This window comes from Pagrus pagrus (assembly GCF_965226575.1).
Source record: "Pagrus pagrus genome assembly, chromosome: 15".
In the NCBI taxonomy this organism is placed as follows: Eukaryota; Metazoa; Chordata; class Actinopteri; order Spariformes; family Sparidae; genus Pagrus; species Pagrus pagrus.
Genome location: NC_140199.1, coordinates 25306790 through 25329398, shown reverse-complemented (window position 1 = coordinate 25329398; position 22609 = coordinate 25306790). Strand labels below are relative to the sequence as shown.

The following is a 22609-nucleotide window of genomic DNA, read 5'->3' as shown; positions in this document are numbered from 1 at the left end:
TTAGGGCTACAAAATGACTTGAATTATTATCAAAACCACAATATGGTCAAGAGCAGTATCCAAATCACAGAGGCTGCAATTTTTTGATAAAGGTTAAATGTGTGACATTACAGCATTATAATGAAGTAGTGTAGGACCACAGGGATGCCCTGACCTCAGTAAGAATGCATCATATTTTATAAACTAATCACATGTTTGTATGTGAAAATAATCATATATGTGAAATAAATGAAGTAAAACATACAATATATGCCTGCTTTACAGTTACAATATAGCAACAGTGACCAAGAAACAGTACTTCAACAGCATTGTTCCTGTATGTCTGAATAAGGCAGGCATCATTGCCATTCCGATTCAGCATATTTGAACGTCCTTATTTTAGTTGGGACGCTTCACTAGGATCAATGACATGGAGAGGAAGATTTGACATTCCTTCTCACACACCTGTACCATCTCCAACACCTCAGCACAAAACCAAGACCAGTCGACAGAAACTGTGGTGACTTAATCTGCAAATCTGCACAGAAACACAACATAAATTCCCCTGTCCAGTCCTTTCCCTCCACTCTGGGACTTCCAGTAAGCCATGTAGTGGGCCCAACTTCTGTGCAGCCAATGACACCACCGGCCAAGAGTCTGGGCAGTGTGCCAGTGAAAGCCCTGCTGCCGGGCTCAGGGATTGATCATCTGATTTAAGGAGTCTACACTAAGCATAAACATGAAGACATCTAACATGATGAGTCCATGAGGCCTGATTACTCCACCGCACGCACATCGCCTGACTCACAGCTCCATGTTCATCGAGGCCTATGGTCAAACCCACCCACCCTGTTCACTCATAGGTCCAAGTCGGCCCTGTGGTATGTCTCAAAATAAGATCTGTGATACTGTTATAGTCCTTTAGTCATTTTGGATTTGTACAAACAATCTTGGACATGAAGGGGATGCATAGAAGAAGACCATAAAGATCCTACCAGAACTGCTGCGCAGCACCAAAGTCCAAAAAAAGCCCCTGAGTGCAATCCAGCCCAGCCGATTATCAGCATGCCATAATGGGCTTTCTCTCTGCAAAGAATGCTAGCTCAGCATAAATGAGACATAATTTCTTTTTGAACAGCTTGCCTGTGCCAAGGGTTGGGTCAAAAACAAAAAGGTTAAAGATGTCTGCAACACGTCCTCCAAATGCTCCACTGCTACATACCGTAGCTCGTACAAATAAAAGCCAAAACGCTGCCAAAAAGCCTGTCTGTGTGGAGTAAACCCACTATAGGAATTTGGGCAATCTTTGTGACATTCCTTTCATGTTTAATCACAGAGGAGACTGCGCTGATCCACAAAAGCATTTTCATAGGGTGTTGAGATAATTCAGTGATTAAACGGCACTATACTTTTTTAAAAGGTCACCAAGAGAAAAGGACTCCAGTGTAGATGAAAAGTCTACATAATCATAAGTGAGACCGTGAACACTGCGGATATGACAGGTAGGTCTTTTCTACTGTATACAGCAATTATAAGCCACACTGCAGTCCCAGATACCCCACATTAATGTAAGCTTGGTGACACATCTGAGTGATTCTAGCTCTTTTATGCAACTAAATAATTTTACCTTTTTAATTAGGTATAGGAGGCGTCATATTTCTGACAAGTGAGTCATCCTAATGCTCCAAAACAACCTACGAACTGTAGCAGACATGAACCAATCATCCAAAAGTTCTCATTTGGGATTTGGTTCCCAGTCATGCCACTGATATAACAATGTATGTGGGCTGGTCATACTTTTGAGCATTCCTATCCCTGCTTGTTTGTTGAAAGGTGAATGTAACTAGGGCTGCAACTTACAATTATTTTTCATTATCTGCTCATCTTTACTGTCAAGATTAATAGATTGATTGTTTAGTCTATTAAATGTATTGAAAAATACTCATCACAATTTCCCAGGCAACTACAAATTGCTTTCTTTTTTCAACTTGCAGTCCAAAAAGCCAAATACTTTACATTTACCAATGCCGTCATAAATTCAGATACAAGCAGCAAATCAATTAATCATTAATTAATTAACAATTATCAAACAAGAACAATTAAAACAATTACCAAAATACCTGGCCTATCTTTTCTGTCGATAAATCAACTATTTCTGGCAGCTCTAAATCTAATCCCAAAATAGTTAGCCAGAATCTTCTCTTGTCATGTGGCCCATCTGTAAACTAGAATGGCACTTTGGAGAGCACATACCTCTGCCAAGGCCCAACAGTCCCTTGTAGTGATCACTCATAGACACCAGCTAGCTAAATACGCCTGATTTTTTTCATCAAGATCCATGCATTATTCCCTGAGAAATTTGAAATTAAAAAAAATACGGGATACAAAACAAGACCCATCCTTCATCCAAGTTTCGTGTCAATCTGTTTAGTAGTTTTTGTGTAATCCTGCTCACAAACCAACCAACAAACTGACAAGGGCGAAAACAAAATCTCCTTGGTGGAGGTAATAAAAGAGGAGGTACCAAATGCAGTAATCATGGCCATCACCATCACAGTCACAGTCATTTGCTGGTGATTACAGAGGACAAATTTGATCTGGGCTCTGGTGCCAAAGACTGAAGGACAATTGACTGCAGGTGTTAGCAGGACAGATATAGAAGTTGAGAAACAAACAGATGGTAAGACGAGGGAAGTAGAGAGGGGGAGAGAAAGCTATGACGTCATGATGGGAGGAGAGCAGAGGAGAGGAGGGATAGACAGAGAAGAAACAAGAACAAAGCAAAATACAACAACAAAAGAAAGAAAGTATGAGTGGGGGTAATGGTGAGGAGGGGAGAAGCTGTTTATTTCCATGACTTCATAGCCCTGGTAAACATTTAGATGCTGGCATTTCCTCTACCTTGTGGGGTAATTAGGATGTGCAGGAACATGTGTAAAATGGTAATGAAGTCCTGTTGCGCAGTACAGCCTCCTGGCAGTGGTTCACACACACTCAGAGCGTAGAGAAACCTGCCATCAGATATTAATGCTAAAGTGAAAAAATATACAGTTTTTACACTAGAAAGAAGCAACACAATTCAAATGGACCAATAACACCAGCAATGGCCCGGCCAAGTACTGCAGTCAACCTCACATCTGCCTGCAGCATCTCACTGGATGTATTGAGCAGCATTACCGACAGTAAACCCTATACCATTAACACTGCATTACAACTAAACTAAGGCCACAACCAATGTTTTAATTATCGATTCATCTGGATTCTTCTTTCAATTTTTTTGGCTCATCATCTTCAAATTACCTATTTCGTACGTCCAGGACACGAAAGTCTTGGATCCAAAAATATTTTAAGGAGACATAATATGCCCATTTTCAGGTTTATTATTATTATTATTATTTATTATTATATTGGCCTGTTGCTACTGCAGCGGGCATGGCCAGTTGTACAGAGATGCTGCAATGTAATAAAACTAACACCAACAACTCATAAAACAGAGTCTACTCAAATGTCATCAATCACACCTAAGCGGAGACATCGGTTAACAGCAGATGAATTGATGGCTTCCTCTACACACTGAGAATGAAGTCAGGATGAGGTACCAAGGGTGTTGAGGGGAAAGAGAGAATGGGCCGATCCGATGAGGTGACGGTGTGCGTCACTGAGTGAGTGACACTGACAGACAGAGAGAGAGAGAGAGAGAAAGTGTGGCCAGGTCCAGCCCATGGGAGATATTTAAGAGCAGCGGTCGTGACAAGAGCGTCCGGGTCGTAACTCATTCTGTCTGTCCACTGTGGTTTATGGAGTGGGACAGAAACTGGTTGACAGAGAGGAGAGACCCCCCCTCCTCCAACACACACACACACACACACACACACACACACACACACACACACACACACACACACACACACACACACACACACACACACGCCTATGTCCTAGGCTGCTGTACACAGAGCAAGCTGCTGACTGGGCACTTTGGGCCTGCTCAACTTCTCAACAAAAGGCCTGTTGTCTCCCTCTCTCTTGCTCCCCTCTTTCTATCACCCTCCTCTGTCTCTCTGGCGTGTCCCTCCATTTAAGTGTGTCGAGAAACCAAACCACTCGGCGGAGGGGGGAAGAAACACAATGAGTCGGCGAAAAGAGAAAGAACGACAAAACGGTTAAAAAGGGATGGATGGTGGGTCGGAGCAAAAAGACGATAAAGCAAAACAAGAAACCAAGAAGATGAGAAAAATGAAGTTGAACAGACAGCAGAAGAAGAAGAGTGTGGACGTTGCATCCTGTCAGGGTGAATTGTGTTGGCCTTCTCTCAGAGTGAGCTTAAATCACTGTAACAGTCCCTTGAATCTGAAAGGAGCCCAGGATGGGGTGTGTGTGTGCAGGTACATCTCTTCTACAGCTCTATTCCTCCAGGTAGAATATTGTCTATGTAGCGCATGGAGGAGATGAGCACACAACCCCAGGCATGTAATCAGCTTGATTGCAGCCGCCGCCTGGATTTATGAAATGAATTCAATTCTGTTTGAGAGCACAGAAATGTGCTCTCGCTCTGCAACGAAACTTCATCCCCGGCATTCTGAGTGAACGCTCCGCTCGGCAGTTTAATCAGAGTTAGAGAATTTGTTAAAAAAAAAGAGAGGGAGCCACAGTCCCCGAGCATGCTGGTGCACAAAACAGGCTAAATAATGAATGATTTGTTTGCATGTTCTCTACAGTAAATGTGTCAGAGTTTGCCAGCAAAACACTAATAATTTAGCGAGCCCGGGCTTTAAACAACTGAGCATTTCTGTGTGCATCTGTATGCTTTTCCTCTGGGGTGGTGAGAGGATGTTACTTTGGAGTTCGGATGATTTCATAAGTGTGCGTGCACGGAGGCTCGGCTGGCAAACGGTGCGCATCTGAGAACAAGAGCGAGGCAGGCGGAACGCGAGGAGGTTGACTTGAGTGCAGGTTGCTATCAGCGGGACTCATCACACACCCTCTCTCTTCACACACCCTGTTCACAGACGCATGGGGGTTCTCAAGATTTCATCCCTATGTGCTGTTCCTACCAGCCTCTTTTGCCCGGAGGTACTCTGTGTGAGTGGCTTGTCTTTGGTCTCTCACAAGTGTGGTTAAAACGCTGTAATCGCATCAGCCCGAATCACTACACCAAAGATAATAAGAAGCACATTAAAAACAACACTTGAGTTGAAACAGAAGGAGCCAAGAGCGTGGCGGCTCATGCAGGGGACTGTGGAGGCACGATAAAGCGTGTCTCGCAGAGAGAGTTTACGCCAGAGAGAGGAGAGCAGGGCCTAATCCTCTGTTGAATAACCACAGGCTGACCAGCCAGACTCACAACTGGTAGTCACTCTCTCCTAGCACAGGGGCAGGTCAACTCTAAGGCCCCGGTGCTACACTCTATAAAAAGGTGTGTGTAGAAAAGCCCAAATCCACATCGTCAAGTCCAGCCAGAGTCAAGGGGCTAACAGAGGAGCAATTTTGCAGCTTCTCACAGGTAAACAACTGTGTTTCAGACCATCTCAGGATCAGTGATATTCTGCGGCAGAAACACTCAATACAAGGAAGTAATAAAGCTTAAGGAGGCATTAGCGATCCAGTCAGCGGAGCAGCAAGACACCAGCTCAGCATTACCTGCTGCAGTCTGCTTGATAGTAGTACACGGAGACAACTTGGCAGCCGTAAACTACGGATCACATGGTGTATTTAAAAAAGGACCCAGACGTGTGTTTAAACTAAAGCTTGAGCTGTGTCAAAATGATCTGCAAGAGATCCCTCACGGTTGTTTTACATGTGGGATATGTCAACGAGAAGCACTGCCCTGCATCTCCTCCCCACTTTTGGATCTCAAGGCTCATCCAGCATTCAGGCCCTGAGGGCATGACGCTGGTTGTGAGTAAGCCACCGGCTTCAGTCATTCAGACAAAGCAAAACAGGCAAAACTAGACAAGGCTTTTACACTTGGTTGCCCTTTGTCTCGGCGCAGCAGCAACAGCAAACCGAAACCCGCTGAAGTGGAGGCGGTTGCTGTGAGGACACAAGTGCAAATCAAATGTGTGTAATTAAAAATGTAGCATTAATGCACCGCTGGAGGGAAATCTGCTCCAGTCTGCTGCTGTTGTGTGGTTATCTCTCCACACATGGGAAGGTGGCCTGATCACGCTTGAGGTCGGTGAGCATGCATGGGTAGGCTGCACGCACACACCCACGTTCAGGTCGATATGGACCAACATGTCACCGGTACACCCGTTGTCATGGAAACAAATCAGGCTACCTAATGTACCATAAGCATATCATGCCACTGAGAACAAATTGGAGTCGGTGCTGGATATGGGTGAATTGATCTTGTTCTTCTTGCACAAATATCAAGACTACATTCAGCAGAAACCATCACACGTGCAACAGTGAATGGGAGAGAGGATGACAGGATAGTCCTTGGCTGAATTAAGCACAAGCTGTGCACGAGATCTGCAGGGCATGGTGAATATTCAGTTTAAAGACACAGGCCAGTGCATTATGTTTTATACATCTTAACAAAGCATAACGCTGCAATCAGAACAGTGAGTCCTGATTAATGTGCAGCCACGTTGTGAGGAACAGTCGCCTGCTCCTGCAACCTTCACATGAACCTTTATTATCATTTCATACAGATGTGGGGTAATAATAAATCCAGCTCCATGCCCTGCTGCTGTGTAGCTATCCACACACGGTGCTCTTGCGCCAGACCACCCAGACTGTACTAACAGCTCGGGTCATGCAGCGGCTGCCCGCCTGCTCCCCTCACTGCTACCTTCATGTGAAAGCCTGTTTGCGAGCAGCTCTTACCGGTGGAGTGGTCCACAGGTCCCCCGCCGTTGTTGCCGAACAGGGCAGCGTACAGGTCAGGGTATGCCTTCTCCAGGGCCACACACAGGTCGAGGAAATGGTCGCTCTCCTTGTTCATCAGCATCTTCAAAAGGTGGTCCACTTTCTCGGCGCTGGACGAGCAGTTCTGGTCCAGCTCGAACCTATCGAGTTGACTCAGGGTACCAGAAACTATGAGCAGCTCGATGACTCGGTCCGCATCTGTTATGGACTCCAATAAGTTCTGGTGGCACTGGTCGAGCAACTCTTTGTGCTTTGGCTCCATTGCTATCCGCTGTAGTTCCGTAGCTTCCCCAGCTAACCCAGACGGCCAAGTGGATGTAATATCCTCACCGATCAAAAGTACCGAGCGACTGTCGAACTCAACTTATCGCGGCTTGCAGAAGTTAGCCGGAGCCACCACGGCATTAGCTTGCACGCGAGATCAATTTTTATAGCATATTGAAAAAGGCACAAGAAGCCATATTTGTTGCCCAAGGCTGTTGACTGCACTAAACAGCGATACATTTTTCCATCTTACTCGTGTGTGGCAGTTCGGCTCGTTTTTGTCTTCCCCTCGCAGTACGCCTCGGCCCAACACATCGTCCTCTGGTTCTGTATCATGTAATGCGCCCTTTGACGACTCAACTGCTGGGAAAACTCACGTAACTCCGCCGCTGAGCCTCAGTTACACTGTATCCTCCGCCATGTCTGAGCAACTCAGCAGCTGCTGCCCGCTGTCAATCAACGGTCCGTCCAATGACCGTATAAGGAGAAACGGGGCGGGGTTTGGTGAAAACACGCCCGTTTCTTCAATGGGCGTAAACATCAGCCCGTAGTACGTCGAAAATCCCAGGCGGAAAAAGTGAGAATGGAGAGAATGTGCATGAAAATCTGGAGATGTGTTTAAAAACATGGACGTAGTGGTAAAGCTGGGTGAGCAGTGACCTCATGCCTGGAGTAAAGCAAACATCTAGCGACAACATGCACGTTGTGTTGTCTGCACATTTACTTTATTTGAGCATTCTCCACTAGATTTTAAAGGGAAATATTCTAGACTTTGTTTACTGCACTGCTTTTATTTTTAATACCAAACACAACAGTTTATTCTCACAGGCCATCACTGTAATGAACAGTTTCATCAGTTAGAGTCAATGACCCTGTAACACTAAAACAGTCACCTTATACAGAATATAAATTATGTATTTACATATTAAAGGTGCAATATTTAGTTTTTCGAGAAGATACTGAAACTCAGATAAGTAATATTTGCAAAATTAGGTAATAATAAAAACTCAGAAATATTGATTTGACTAATATCTTTCCATAAGGGAATAAACCATCTGTCCTCAGGGGTAAATAGGGTCCCCAGAACAGTGTTTGAAGCCAGAAAGGTGGCTGCTTAGAAGGATCCTGCAGATATAAACACAGTAAAGCAGTGTGACATTGCGTCGTCCTTCGAGGAGTTTGTTTATTTAGTCTATTAAATTATGAAAATCAATCATGTCCAGCTTGAACATATCATCCATCAATGTCAGCATAAATCCTGCAGGTTGTATACACTTTATATTACTGTATTTACTGTACATAACCACCCACTTCATGTATATTCATTTAATATTTATTTCTTTGCATTAGTAAGTATTTTTTGCAATTTATAGAAACACTTGACTTGTGTTTGTATATTTATAATATACACATATTGTTCACCTGTTTTTATGTACGTAATAACTATGTTCATTTTTACTTTTCTTTGTTCAGCTTTTGCAGTCCTTGTTTTTAGCTTTATATCTATTTCTATCTTTCACGTGAACTGTGTGAAAGTACATAGAGATCAACTAATACTAATGGTGTAATAGCTACTAATTTAGATTTTACATGCAACACATATTATAATGATTTGACAGATTGAGCTGCCTAGCAGTATATAAAATCATTTTAAAAAATAGCTAAACTGCAACCAACCACTACAGCACAATGCTAATTACAAATGTAATGTAACATAAATAACTATCTATTTCAATACATAATAGTATAACACTCTGTGATGACCCCTGCCACTCTGTTTGGGGTTACTTATGTTTTTACCTGTTCCTGTTAAGAGGCAGAGCAGCTGGAGAATGAGCCACACCTGAATTAACTTCTCCTGATTGCTGTTTCTGATATAAGAGGGCTGGATATCACCCTCTCTGTCTCCTCTACTGTCAACAAGCAGGGTGTTAGTTTGGTTGTGTTTTGCATTCATTCAGTTTTCCTTTTTGCTTTACATTTGGTCTCATTTGATTCAATGAATTATTCTATGAGCACTATATATGTATGAGCACTATTATTTTTACATAGAAAAATTATTATATTTAATTTTGAATACGTCATCCATCTGTGGTTATCTGTTGCTTATTTTTGTGTAATTTCCTCAGTGTGATGTCACTCATTGTACAGTACATTGGATGAATTTGCCATAAAAATCATTCTCACCACATAAAATCAGCAGAACCCTGATCAGTAGTCACCCACTCTGACTAAATTAAGTATTTTATTTAAGGAAAAATGCGTAATGCAGTGATGAAAATATAACCATTTTATTCAGTCGTTGCATAATACTGTAGCTGTAGCCACAGGCTTATGCTCCACGTTTCTATTTCCAAGATGCACTGCAACCAATCTCAGTGTGTACCGCATATGTGTGTTAGATAAGATAGAAGAGGGCAGTGAGCCATATGTGAACACACAGGCAATATGTTAGGGCGACACATGAAATGTGTATTTGGATAGGATTCGTGAAAATACAATATGATGATGACGGATGCACTCCGCTTCCAGTCTACAGCTGAATAAAGACTGTTGGCACAGGGGCAGGCGTCTGCAGGCATACCTCTCAAACCGTGACCTTATTCATGCATGCACTGAATCTCATTGTGACATCTACAACTCACTCCCTCTCTCTCTGTTTGCCTGCCATGCTGGCTCCATAGCTTGTGCAACCATGTGCTATCCCCTTTAGATGAAAAATTAATTACAATTCATTCATATCAAAGGGAAGCGAGTCCCCACAGCTGACACAGATTGGACGGCTGTGTCTGTACCCTTCTTCTGAGGACACACGTTTTGAATAGAAAAGACAGCCTGATTGCTTTTATCTTGGGGGTATGAACGAGTTTATTATTTAGACTACAGGGGTGGTGCTTCTAGCTGTCTGATTATTTACTAAAATATTATTAAACAGATTTGTTTATCAGACAACCCGGATCAGGGAAGATAATGGCTTTATCTATTATTGAAGAGACTGTCAGCAAGCATATCCATCATTTATCCTGGCCAAATAGTGGATTTTTTATTTTGTTGTCAGTCTGAATAGAGATCTAGTTAATGGAATGCTGTCCGTGCTAAGGGTGGAAAAACAATAACTTTATGATCCACTCACATTTGGCATGTTTTATTTACTCCATCTGTGCATAATTCATTCTCAGCAGTGGCGCATCTATTTAATCTCCATCCCTGAGAGAATGCATGACAATGATAATGTTCCCAAGGTATTAAATGAACAATTCAAGGAGGAGAAAGTGACAACATGTTCGATGAGAATACACTGCCGGTGTCCTTCATCATCATACTGACACTTTTAATGTAAAACTATCATCTCCCCACAATACCTCAAACCTCAAGGCACTGGGAGAGGATTCCCAAATGATTAGGAGTTATAATAGTCATTAAATTAGGCAATCGCTGACTTTTAATTAACAGTGAATTACACAGCCTTCAGCTGGATGCCTGCAACAGATGGCAGGTTTTTGATCATAATGATATCAAAACTACAATGTTGGCAGAAACACTTTGAAATAACCTTATAAAACTCATGGAAGGATGTTTAAATCATCTTCTCAGAACCAATCTAATCACATTTAATCTTCATTAAAATTCAAGTTATTGTAATCTCAACATCTATCTTAGGCCCTCAAGCCTATTCTGTCATTTCTGGTCAATTTTAACATGATGTGATCAAAAATTACCCAAGGGGGTCCCCCTCCCTGACAGCACTGCAGACATGCTAGACTTGTTTAATGTGGCCAAGGCAGCTTTATGGATGCCATTAATTCCATGGGATCCCCCCTCCACCACCATCCAACCCCTTTCACAGAGTTATTGATCGTAGTGCAGTTAGCTCACACACATTATTGTGGCCAGTGGAGCGCAGAGCCATGTCTCTACAGTCAAGTGTGTTCAACAGCATTTTAAGTGTAGCCAACAGGACGTAATAAGGCATAGAGAGCTCCATGTGCAGCCACGCACGCTGACCTTTCTCTGCTCAAGCAAACAAGAATTATGTATCTGTACCGAGCAAAATGCTATGGATTTACCTATTGGTATTTTGCACTGACTGAGACTTCCAACATGTTCAGCATTGGAGAATGAAGACACTTGTTTTTCATGTTGCCAGTATAGATTTAAACTGAATTGTGACCATGGTTATTGATCTAATGCCATCATATACTGATCCATATTCTTCACAGCTGTGGGTAGGTCTGCTTGTTGAAATTCAGTTTTGATGTGGATGTTAGGGTTCAATGAAAACACTGCCCTCTACTGGCAAACTAAGTCTACTACCAAGTGCTAACAGCATCAGAGCAGTCATGAGAAGGTCATGACAATTTTGGAAGACCTTATGTAATATGCCACCTGATTTGTATTGCACACAGGGATTCATTTACTTGTGAACCACTAAAGAGATATCACAAGATATTACTTTATATATTACTGAATTTTAGAGGGACATCTTTATCTAAATAAGGCCTGTTTACATGTGTCTTCTGGAATTATTTTAATGTAGTTTACATATGAATAGTCACATACTTCCAGTGTGGGTTCTCAATGTTTATTTTCTGACTCTCATGAAGATAAAACAACAACTTATGAAATGCAATTCTTGAGTTTTACATGTTACAATGAAAGATATGAAATATAGAAATTAAAGCGTCTGCTGCAAAAACAGCACAAAAATGAAGAAGTCAAGTGTAGACAACATATAGAACAGATGATATAATTGCAAACATTAACAAGACAACTTTGGTACTTAGCTGCTATATATTCTATGTCATACTTTGTTCAGCATTGCTGAAGATTAGGAAATTAGCCGATAAATGTGTCAGATATTAGATATCTGATCATATTAGCACAATTGAAATACAATGTCTTAAAAATATATAGCTCTAAAAATTCATATGTAATCTCTTGCAAATCTATCATATGGCCATATATGTTCAACTGTAATATCCAGCAAAGATATCACAGGTGAAAAAAATATAAAACTTTGTGTGCATACAGCATACAGTTTAGAAAAGAAAGACAATATGTAACGATAGTGACGTTCTTTAAAGTATGTAAACATTGCATTGAGAGCACTGGCATGGCATGCAGGTTTGCAGTTTGTGTATAGTGCATATATATTTGGCATTAAACTGATATTTATAGAAAATATATATTTCTATAATGTAGTGAACACCGTTTCCTTTTCAGTCACTGCCCCCACAGAACTTCAACAGGAGTTTCTTGTAGTCTCCTGATGTGTCTCCCTGTAAAAAAAAAAAAAAATGTGTCAACAAATCAAACCTTTGTCTCACAAAATCATGTCTACTTGTTGCTTAAAATGTAGCTATAGGGTTATTTGTATTGATTATAGTATATGACAATAAGGATACTTACAGAGATGTGCGTGTACAGCGACTTGCCGTAGTTTTTGACATATTCCTGGCGGATATCCAGCATGTCAACCTCAGAACGGGAGACCATAATCCGGATCAGGGTTTTGTCTTTGGTCCCAGCTCCCTGAACACATGCACACACAGGTTGACATAAAAATGAAATATTATGCTACACTTATATACAGTAGTAATGTATAGAAAATGATTATCCAACAAGACAGGGTGTCTCACCTTCATGGCCTTGTAAAGTCTCTCAGCAAAGTAGGCAGGTGTGTTCTTAATACACTTCACTGAAACAGAGAAAATACTCATTACATCACAATGTAAACATTAATTTATACTTTATGTCCTTCTTGCATTGGATTTAAATACAATCACTAAATTACTAATCAGCACATTGCAGAGAACACATTCTAATATTTATCACTGCAAGGTGAGACGGAGTGAAACTGAAATATTTTATTTATGTGCCATCTGAAAAGTTTTGCACACACCAAAGGAATATAACAGGATGGAAACAAGCAAAATTAAAGCTGCATTCATTAATATTTGATCAAATGTATGTAGTGAAACTACAATGTGGACTGCCGTGCCAGTGCAGATAGACTCATCACTTACAATGACTATCTGCTGCTCTACTGAGCTTTTAAGCCTGTTGGAGGCCAGTACATTAACCATCTGGTTGAGTTTTAGTATTTTCATCAACACAACAACAAACAACCACATTGCCAGAAGCAGGCGATTGTTTTGCTTAAAGCACGGCAACTTATTTGTTGGTCATAACAACTTAATAAAAGGTGATATTAACTCAGGGCTATGTTATTGGCATTTTCTGCCCCCTAGTGGCCAAATATTGATTAATGCAGCTTTAAAAATGTAAAAAATGTCAATGAAATCAGAAACAAAGCATTGTCAAAACGAGTGAAATGAAACACAACGATGGCAAACACCCAACACTGCAGTGCACACCACTTCACAATGAAAACGATCTGACCGGAGGTGCAGATCAATGGAAGTTTTCAAATTAAACATCTTGAAACAGTTTACTGTACCATAACTCTGAGAAATGTTGGCAATAAAGGAAAAAACAAAGATTAAGCAATTAACAGCACTCCTTCCTCCAGCACTATGTCTACTTTCCACAGTGTACTAAGATAGCTGTAATGCTTTATGTAATATAATGACCATGGAAAATGATTGATTGTTAAATGTTACATCAAACGTACTGTGGAAAAAGCCTCCACACTTGTAATAAACTAATTATGTGGAGAAGACTCTGACTCACACAATACATGGGCGTGGCCCTTCTAAGAATAGACTTGAATATGTGCGTCTGCATATTCTTACCCACTGCCAACATGCCACTCTCCAGGTCTCCGGACATCTCCCTGCTGATGCTCTTCTCGATATCTCTGCCACACATTTTCTGGTACTCAAGAAACACTACACACACACATACACACACACACCCTCAGTATAGTAACAATAGCTAGCTGATCTTGATATATTTAATTGGTGAACCATATGTTTGTAAACATAAAGAATACCTGTTCTGAGATGGGGTTTGCTCCTGGCACACAAAATAGCATTAAACTTGGACTCATCTGTCCCCAGCTTGTTCTCTCCTGCAGAATACAGGGCCTATATGGAGAAAAGCAACGTATACTTATCAACATGCCTTTAGGTCAAGTAATTAACAAAACAGTTAAAGAATGAAGCAGGCTGTACCTGAGCATCTTGTTTAGCCAGAGAGATGTCAACAGCTTCTCGTTCGTCACGATTACCCTACAAAATTAAGAAAAGCATATTCAAAATTCAATCTGAAAACAGTTGCCAAGAGAGGTGAGGTATACAGATAATTCAAGTGCATCATATCGGTACCTGGGCGAGAGCGATCAGGAGCCTGCGGAAGTGGCCTGAGGTATCCCCAGTAATTTCATTCTCCAGTGTTTTCTTGTAATCTGAAATGGAATAAAAATAATTGTATAAAAAAAAAAAAAAAAAAAAACAGACCACACACTAATACATGGGTACAAGCAATAGAGATATTTTGAAGGCTGATAATCAATTTTTTTTTTTTTATTGAAGTTTGTAATGATCTGAATATTTGTTTTTACAACCCAATTTACTGGGTAAAAGGAAATTAGGGTACTGTCAATAAGCACAGAAAAAGAAGCAATCAATACTAAACAAAAAAATAAATAAATAAAAAAGAAGAATGAATTAAAAGCCATTCTGTAGTTGCAGTTATGAAACCTTGATTTTAATTTCTTACGCTAGCATTAAATGACTCTATGTGTATCAGATACCTAGCCAGAACATCTGAAATTACATTATGGTGGCATCCAAATCCACATACTCTAAGCTTATCTACTAAATAAAACCATTTCCACACTGTTGTGATGCTGTGTGATAGAGGAGAAGAGAACAGTAGGGGGAAAGCAGTGCATTAGCCGCCCCGAGGCCTCTCACCTTGTTTGTAAATACGGTTAATCTCCTTGATTTCAGCGTTGGAACGAGAAGACAGGATCTCTATCAGACAGGCTTCATCGGTTCCGGCGCCCTGTTAGGAAGAAGAACAAAAGACAACCTGACAACTTCATCCTCTGGCCTTTTTCCTGTTTATCTGTGTTTATTGAACCTTCATTCAAACCTAGAACTAATGCAATTCTTTATAATAATGTAACATGCTTTTTTTAATCTAAGAACACTTTTCATAATAAGAAGCATAATAACCAGGACTATAAATCAGTGTTTACCTTTATGGCACTGTTGAGCTCATAGGCATCAAACTCAGCAGGGGTCTTCAAAGTGGCCATGACAAGCTTCCTGAAGTCTCCAGACAGTTCTGAATGCAGATCCTTAATCAGATCCTGAAAATGGAAACATGCTTGGAATAACTCAAAACCATCATTAACTGCTGCTGTGAAAAACTTTCTGCAAGAGGCCCTGCGACACAGCTATAATGAGCTCTGAGGACATCCAATCCCCTCTCCATTTTACTGGCAGAACTAACACCTGTTCTCTGCTTGTCATTATTAGACACTGCGAGGTAATGCACACTGAGCCACATAAGATTCTATATTGAGTGTTTGTTCTGCAAACAATATTTTTTTATGTAGATACTCCCCTGATGGAAAATTGAATCAGGTATCACATTCACAAGGTATAAACTCAATAGTAAGTATGAACAGGACTGTTACCTTCCCATAGGAAGTTTTGTAGGATCGGAGCAGAGGCACACGCTGCCTGTTGGAGCGGCTCCCCAGTAAGTCGATGATAGCTTGCTCATCAGTTCCTGCACAGACAAGCCCACAATGTTTAATGAGACACATATCACAGCTAAAGAAACATGTCTGCACTTTCAATCCAAGACATTCCATTTACACTATACAATATACAAATATCTTTCTAAATACAAAAGCTATAATCTGAAGAAAGTTAAAGATATGCTACACAACGTCTCATATGGACAACATCCAGTGAATCGTTACAGCTCAGAAATAAATAAGAACGACAAAATAATGAGTAGAACACTGCTCTAAGTCTCTGTCAATAGCACTCACCAAAGCCTTTCATGGCCTTTCTCAGGACCTCCACATCTCTGAGTGGGTCAGCTCCAGGAAAGTCCCTGATTGTTCCCCTGAAACCTCTCTGACAAAACAATGCAGTAATTTAAGTAACACAGCAAGTGTTGTTGAAGTGGGTGTGTATTTAACATATCACAACAGAGAAGAATAATAAGAAGACAGGTATTTCATCATTTTTACCACTAGGGTCAAAAAGTATTACAGTATAGTAAACTACTATATTACATTGATTGCTGGAGCTACTGGCATGGCTCCTCCTCCGTAAGCTGGCATGGACGGATTAGGTGAAGGGACTTTTGGGTATCCTGGCATGGGTGCTGGTCCTCCTCCATAACCACCAGCCATGGGTTGGTTGGGTGATGGCGCTGCTCCAAAACCAGCCATTTGAGGGTTGGGTGATGGTGCACGGGGGTATCCAGGCATTGGCTGGCCAGGGTAGCCCATCCCTGGGCCTTGGGGTTGTGGCATGGTCCCTCCGGGCTGTGGGTACAGGCCATATGACTGTTGGTTAGCGAAGGGGGCACCATACCCACCAGGTTGAGGGGCAGTTGGGTACCCCCCAGGGGCTTGGGCGAACATGGATGGGTTTGGAGTAAAAACCCCCATGCCTGCAGCGATCTGACTGGCCTGTGATTTGAAAAGATTGGCATTTCATAGTTTGTGTGCACAGATGCTTGAAGATTATTTAATGTAAAGGAAAGATAGATAGTCACACCTTTTTTGGATTAGACTTTTTTTTTTTTTGATTAGATTTATTTATGGCATTGATCAAAGCTGAAAAATGTTCCCAAGTTATTTCCCCAATTCTGGAAATAACTTCAGGGGAGCAGCTGAAGTTAATGTCCCAGATTTTTTAAACATTTTCTAGTAACAATATACTTGTATCCAAATAAAGTGTGGCCATGCTATATTATAAGATGGAAATGTATATATCTGACAACACAAATGAGAATACAACATAGACAAGACATTGACCCAGGAAAGTAAAGTGGGTAAAAAAGTTGCGTCAGATTGAAGAAGCGTGGACAAGAATGAAGTATATGACTGTTTTTCTCATGCAAGAGATCTAGAAGGAGAAGCTGACAAAGAAAATGGCGACGCTGAGGGTTTTAGGATGCAGACTTTGGAAAAGTCTTACCGTAAAGTTACAGGATGTGATAGTCCGTGAATGGCTATGTAATTCATTATAACTGGAATATTCAACGCATTAATCTGGTGATGTTTCATTACATTTTTATTAAGATTTTTCTGGGTGTAGGTAATGGGGATAGTAGGCTAAACTTACCATGCCAGCGTTGTATCCAGGGTTGGACATGTTGTCGAGACCAATGGAGGGATATCCACCAGTAGGGCCACCTCCCCAGCTGCCTGCAGCAGACGACAAAGATAAAGCTGTTCAGAAATGTTGAGGATGTACTGTGCTACTATCCGACAGAATTGAGAATTTTAGTCAGGACAGGAATGACCCTTCTTGCTTTTTCTCACTTTCCAACTAGTTAACATGGAGGTGAAAGAGGGCTGGACAGAGAAAGGGAGTACTATGAGAAAGATGGACTGTGGGACCTACATCTCTTAGCAACAGCAGAGGTTTGTTTGTTTTTGAGGGAAAGAAATTCCACTCTTGACTATAAGTCTCATGATCCATGTTGCCTACAAACACGACATTTGTGACTCACTCTTTCTAAACTAGGCAGCAGAATACCTTGACCTTGGCACACTGTTTTTCTTCAACTCACATATGAATCATCTTATGGGATGATCTTGTCACTGTGTGTGCTAGATGAGAAAGTAGCCATTTTTAACTAATATGTCAAACCATAACAACTCAATAAGCTACTACAACAGGTTATTGCTCTGAATTCACTTATAGTGTTCTTGAACTTTGTTGTACACCCAATCACCAGACTAACTTTTTTCCACCACTTTCAATTTTATTCATATCGCGCCAATTCAAAACAAAAGTTAACTTGTGACATTTTTCTAGCTCACTGAGAGTTTGGTGGAAGGACAGATATCATTCTCACATCTGCATCATAACTATGACAGCTAAAACCAACAGCTTGTTAGCTTGGCTTAGCATAAAGGCTGGAACCAGGGAAACAGCTTGCCTGGCTCGGTCTAAAAGGCAGCAAAATCTGCCTACCAGCACTTCAAAGGTGAACTGATTGGCATGATACATCTTATTTGTTTTTCCAAACAAAAAAACCCCTGAAGTGCGTCAATGATGACAGGACTCCAGGAGGTCAGTGCACCCGTCCAAGAAAGAGTTCAGCACATAACCCCTTGAAAAACCACAATGTGCCATTTTTACACCAACCAAGATATAATGCATTCATTAATGAGCTGTACAGGGGTTGCCGGTAGGCAGATTTTTTAAGTTTTTCATAGAGAAACAGCCTTCAGTCTTCATGCTAAGCTGAGGAAACTGGCTGATGGTAGCTTCATATTCACCATACAGACATAAGAGCGGTATCAATCTTCTCATCTAACTTTCTGCAAGTGAGCAAATAAGCACAATTCCAAAATTGAGAAACTATTCCATTAATAACAGTGTGGTGCGATGGCTTACCTGTTGGTGGTGCTTGTGGGTAGCCTCCAGCCTGCGGTGGATAGCCTCCTGCTTGTGGTGGATAGCCTCCTGCTTGTGGTGGATAGCCTCCAGCCTGCGGAGGATATCCACCAGCCTGGGGTGGATATCCACCAGCCTGGGGAGGATAGCCACCAGGTTGAGGAGGGTAGCCGCCTGGCTGCTGCGTGTAGCCTCCAGCCTGGGGAGGGTAACCAGGCTGAGGTGGGTAAGCACCAGGCTGTGGAGGGTATCCGCCTCCCTGCTGGGGGTATCCAGGGTAGCTCATGGCTTTAAAAATAAAACAGGGCCGTCAATCAATAGGCTGCCAGACAAGAACTATGACTGAAAATGTGAAGAATCATCTTGTGTGGCAACTTAAAAAATAATTTCTGGTGGAGACAATGAAATGTCTGAAATGAAAGAACACTGCACTCTTGATGGCACCCTTAAGGCCCATTGAATGCATTGACATAGCAACAAGGGAGCTGGAAACAGTAACCTGTCCCTATTGAGCCTTCCCACTGGGCAGAATTCTCCACTGACACAAACAATTTGAATTGAATTGAGAGAACTGGTGCATTTATATTGTATGTCTGCATTGAAAAATGTAGATCTCACCTACAATAGTTATATAGTTATTGGTTTTACTGGATACAATCCTAGTCTGCTTCACAGGTCAGGTTCATTGAGTTAGTGCAGTGCTTTAAATGCACCATCTGTTCACAGTCTTTGCATTTGAATCCAGCAATGAGTGTCACACTGTCACTGCGAGTTAATGGAGGGCAAACTTTTCATTCCTGGGCAGTTGGATCAAAGACATTTTTAGCGGAGTGGTGGGGTGGTGAGGAAACTTTCTTTATGGTTTTGCTTAGTATGAAAAGCCTGTGTTTCCGTCAGGCCCTCTTGTTCCATGGTAAAACTGACTTCAGTGGACCTGAATGCAACGGTCTTCTCTGCTTTGCATTTTATAGATGCTGCTGTGTTTGAATAAGCCCACAGGGCAAGATGGCTACCCTGTGAAGCCATGACTTTCCACCCTACTTTCAGATTTTTGTAGGCAAAAGTCATCCAGTCACAGGTCAGACTAAAGTAAACACGTTTAACCTCTCATACACTTCCTCCTCAAGTCCTGCAGAATTTGTTGAACAACGAGACATTGTGTGATACTTCTGTGTGAAACGGTCAGAACAAATGTGGTTTGTCTACTTCAGGGTTCTGATACTTCAGGTTGAAACAGACCTCACATAATTGCTCTCACACATCAAACTGTGAGAAACCTGTGACCTGAAACCACAAAGCACGGCTGCAAAACCACAATGCAGAGCTGCAAAACCACAATGCAGAACTGCAAAACCTAACACCTTTGCACATTCATATTTGCTAAGGGAGTTCGGGGGGCTAACACAGACATTTATTATTTCAGGGTCAAAGATCTCGTCTTGTAATAATCAATAGGATGGAATTACAACCTCCCAGTGTGTTGCAAGGCATTTACGGTTGCTATTAGCTAATCTGTATGTGAATTTCCTGGCTCCATGTTGTTTCAGGACGCTAGGTGTGTCAGCTCCCTCGCTTTAAAACTTAGAAAAATTGCAGCCAAACTGCATGTTATGCTCAGCAGATTATGTAAGTCATCAGAAAACAGATATTTAGTTAGCTTATAACACAGGAAATAGTTTTCGTTTTGGACAGTGGGCTTGCTAATCCTGTACACGGCTGCTTCAGGCCTGTACAAGTCTCCTTAAGAAAACTACTTAAATTAGCGTTGCCCCCTAATCCCATTCACCTTACATAATGTTGCATTATCAGCTCAGTCAACCAAACTGTCTCTGCCTTTCTCCCGGAACTTAGCTCGCTAGCTAACCGTACATAAACGAGCTGAATTCAAGCAGCAAAACGAGGCTAAACGAGTATTTTACAGCCCTGCTAAAAGCACTGGTAAATCTGCATTGACGTTGGCAGGCAAACGGCTGCGTCGGGAACAGCAAGACTCTAAAAATAGTCGCAATTTATCCAAGTGTAACTTCTACCGTTTCACGAACATATCGTTCATTATTCTAGCTAACATGTTTGAGTAGTTGTTTGATTTTAACACTTACTTTAGTCTGTTTTCAGTCTCTTCCTGGAAGCCGTGTTTCTTTGACAAGTCGCTGCTGTATTGACTGTGTTAAGTGTAGTGGGTGGGACTCAGAGTTTCCATGTAGAGAACCCACCCATCGGTCTGACTGCTCTGAGGTCAGTGACATACAGCCTCCTCTTATCATGTGACAGCAGACTTCAACATACCTACTGGCTCCGAGACAAACACGCACAAACGTGCTGGAAAGTGTGACGTCGCCAAATATGTCACAATAGGTGTTTTAACTGACAGGTATGTTAACCAGACTGCACCCTGCCCAGGTGAGCCTATCAAGATCTGAAGTGAAACTACCTGTGAATGTGTTAATGCTGTGTTTACTGACACACAGACACACACTCACAAAGTCTGATTACATTGTAAAGTAAATTAATTACATATGCTAAGAAGTGTTGTATATTATTTGACAAGAATACATCATTAAATGTTATAGTACTCATAATATTGACTGCCTTTTCCCTCATTATTAGAAAAATAAGTAAAAAACTTAAACAGAAGTGTATAAATGAGTCAGTAAAGTTCAATAAATAAGTATGTTTCTAATTAAAAGACATTTTTCATTGGACTTTTATTTCATAATGATATTTATTTATTTCAGGGGACTTCTGTTTCATAAGAATATGTATTTATTTATTTAATATTCCATATACTGACAGTTAAAATATTGTTATAATGGGGTCTGAATGGATTTCGGTGTTGCAGAGAGGGGCTGTCCTGGGAGAGCACATTTTAGTTTACCGCACGCTTAAGCTTAAGTCTTTACAAGTGTTTCGTTCTCAATTAAACCTTTCAAACGGAGCAACCAGGAGTCGACAGTAATCATTGGCCGGCGCGTAATGGAAAGGTTAATCCTCCCAGTTTCCAAAGTACTGCGTGTCTTGTTTTTGTTTGTATTGGTGGGTGTGATCTGATGATGGTCGCAAACAAAGAAAGGTATTTTTACCTGCCTCCACGTCACTGAACTGCCTTTGTCAAGGAGAGGCACTCACACATTGATTATGTTAGGAGTTACACAACTCTACCGTGTGAGTGAGTGAGTGAGTGAGTGAGTGTGTGTGAAGGGATTTGGCCACAAGAGGGCGCCATATTTAAAGCTTTCTCCACATCACACCGGGGCCTGTCTGCCACCTTCAGGCTGGTTTGGAGGCTGAGACTTGCTTCACGCAGTGACTGCCCCTGAGAGGCCTGGGGCTGCTGTGGAGACTCTGACTTTATTGATTGATAAACTTATTTGATGATCACTGTTATATAACGGTGATTATACACAAATGATCCAACTTATTTCTCGTTTGCATGCATGTAGAAATATTTTCGAAGGCAACTGAATGACATTAGTGAGAAAAGTGGGATTGAGAAAGCTGTAGTCCTGTTTCAAACAAACTACCAATTTCACACATTAAAGTGTTTTTACCAAAAAAAAGGACATTTAAAAAATGTGTGTTTACAGGTCTTGGGGAGCACTACTGCACATGGTAAGAGGTAGTATAAAGCTGCATGTAATTTAATAAATTGCTTCCAGCCTCCAATAAGTTGCATTGTGGGTCATGTAGGCACCAGGTTTTGAAAAGGAAGAAAAATGTGTGGAATAAAAAATCTCTCTGCTTCTTCTGTACAGACTTTGATCATTTGTTTTTCAACTGTCTATAATGAGTCCAACAGTGTTGTAGGAGTGCAATGCTACACCAGTGGACTGCTTTTAGAAAACCTGGTACCTACATTACCCACAATGCAATAAGCTCCTGACTGACATCACTGGAGACAATTTACCAGATTACATGCAGCTTCCTCT

General features: G+C 41.3%; 2 protein-coding genes across 7 annotated transcripts in view; both read right to left on the bottom strand.

Annotated features, from left to right (window-relative positions):
- dlg5a (discs, large homolog 5a) overlaps positions 1–7557 on the bottom strand; it is a 40697-nt gene extending 33140 nt beyond the window's left edge. For all 5 annotated transcript variants that reach the window (XM_084375471.1, XM_084375473.1, XM_084375472.1 and 2 more), the window contains exon 1: positions 6811–7557. In XM_084375471.1, the coding sequence (XP_084231597.1) occupies positions 6811–7114 (304 nt within the window). In that variant the 5' untranslated portion in view covers positions 7115–7557. The remainder of the gene's footprint in view (positions 1–6810) is intronic.
- Positions 7558–11682: 4125 nt separating this feature from the next.
- anxa11a (annexin A11a) lies at positions 11683–20949 on the bottom strand. 2 transcript variants are annotated; one of them, XM_084376590.1, is made up of 15 exons: positions 20783–20949; positions 18684–18971; positions 17400–17482; positions 16340–16741; positions 16091–16178; positions 15728–15822; positions 15284–15397; positions 14997–15087; positions 14406–14485; positions 14253–14309; positions 14072–14165; positions 13872–13967; positions 12756–12814; positions 12526–12648; positions 11683–12395 (listed from the first exon to the last, which is right to left on the bottom strand). In XM_084376590.1, the coding sequence occupies exons 2-15, from the start codon at positions 18967–18969 to the stop codon at positions 12336–12338; spliced, it is 1728 nt and encodes a 575-aa protein (XP_084232716.1). In that variant the 5' UTR covers positions 18970–18971; positions 20783–20949; the 3' UTR covers positions 11683–12335. The 2 variants fall into 2 exon arrangements, with proteins under 2 accessions (XP_084232716.1, XP_084232717.1); XM_084376591.1 differs by having other exon boundaries at positions 16340–16594; positions 20783–20944.
- Positions 20950–22609: the final 1660 nt, after the last annotated feature.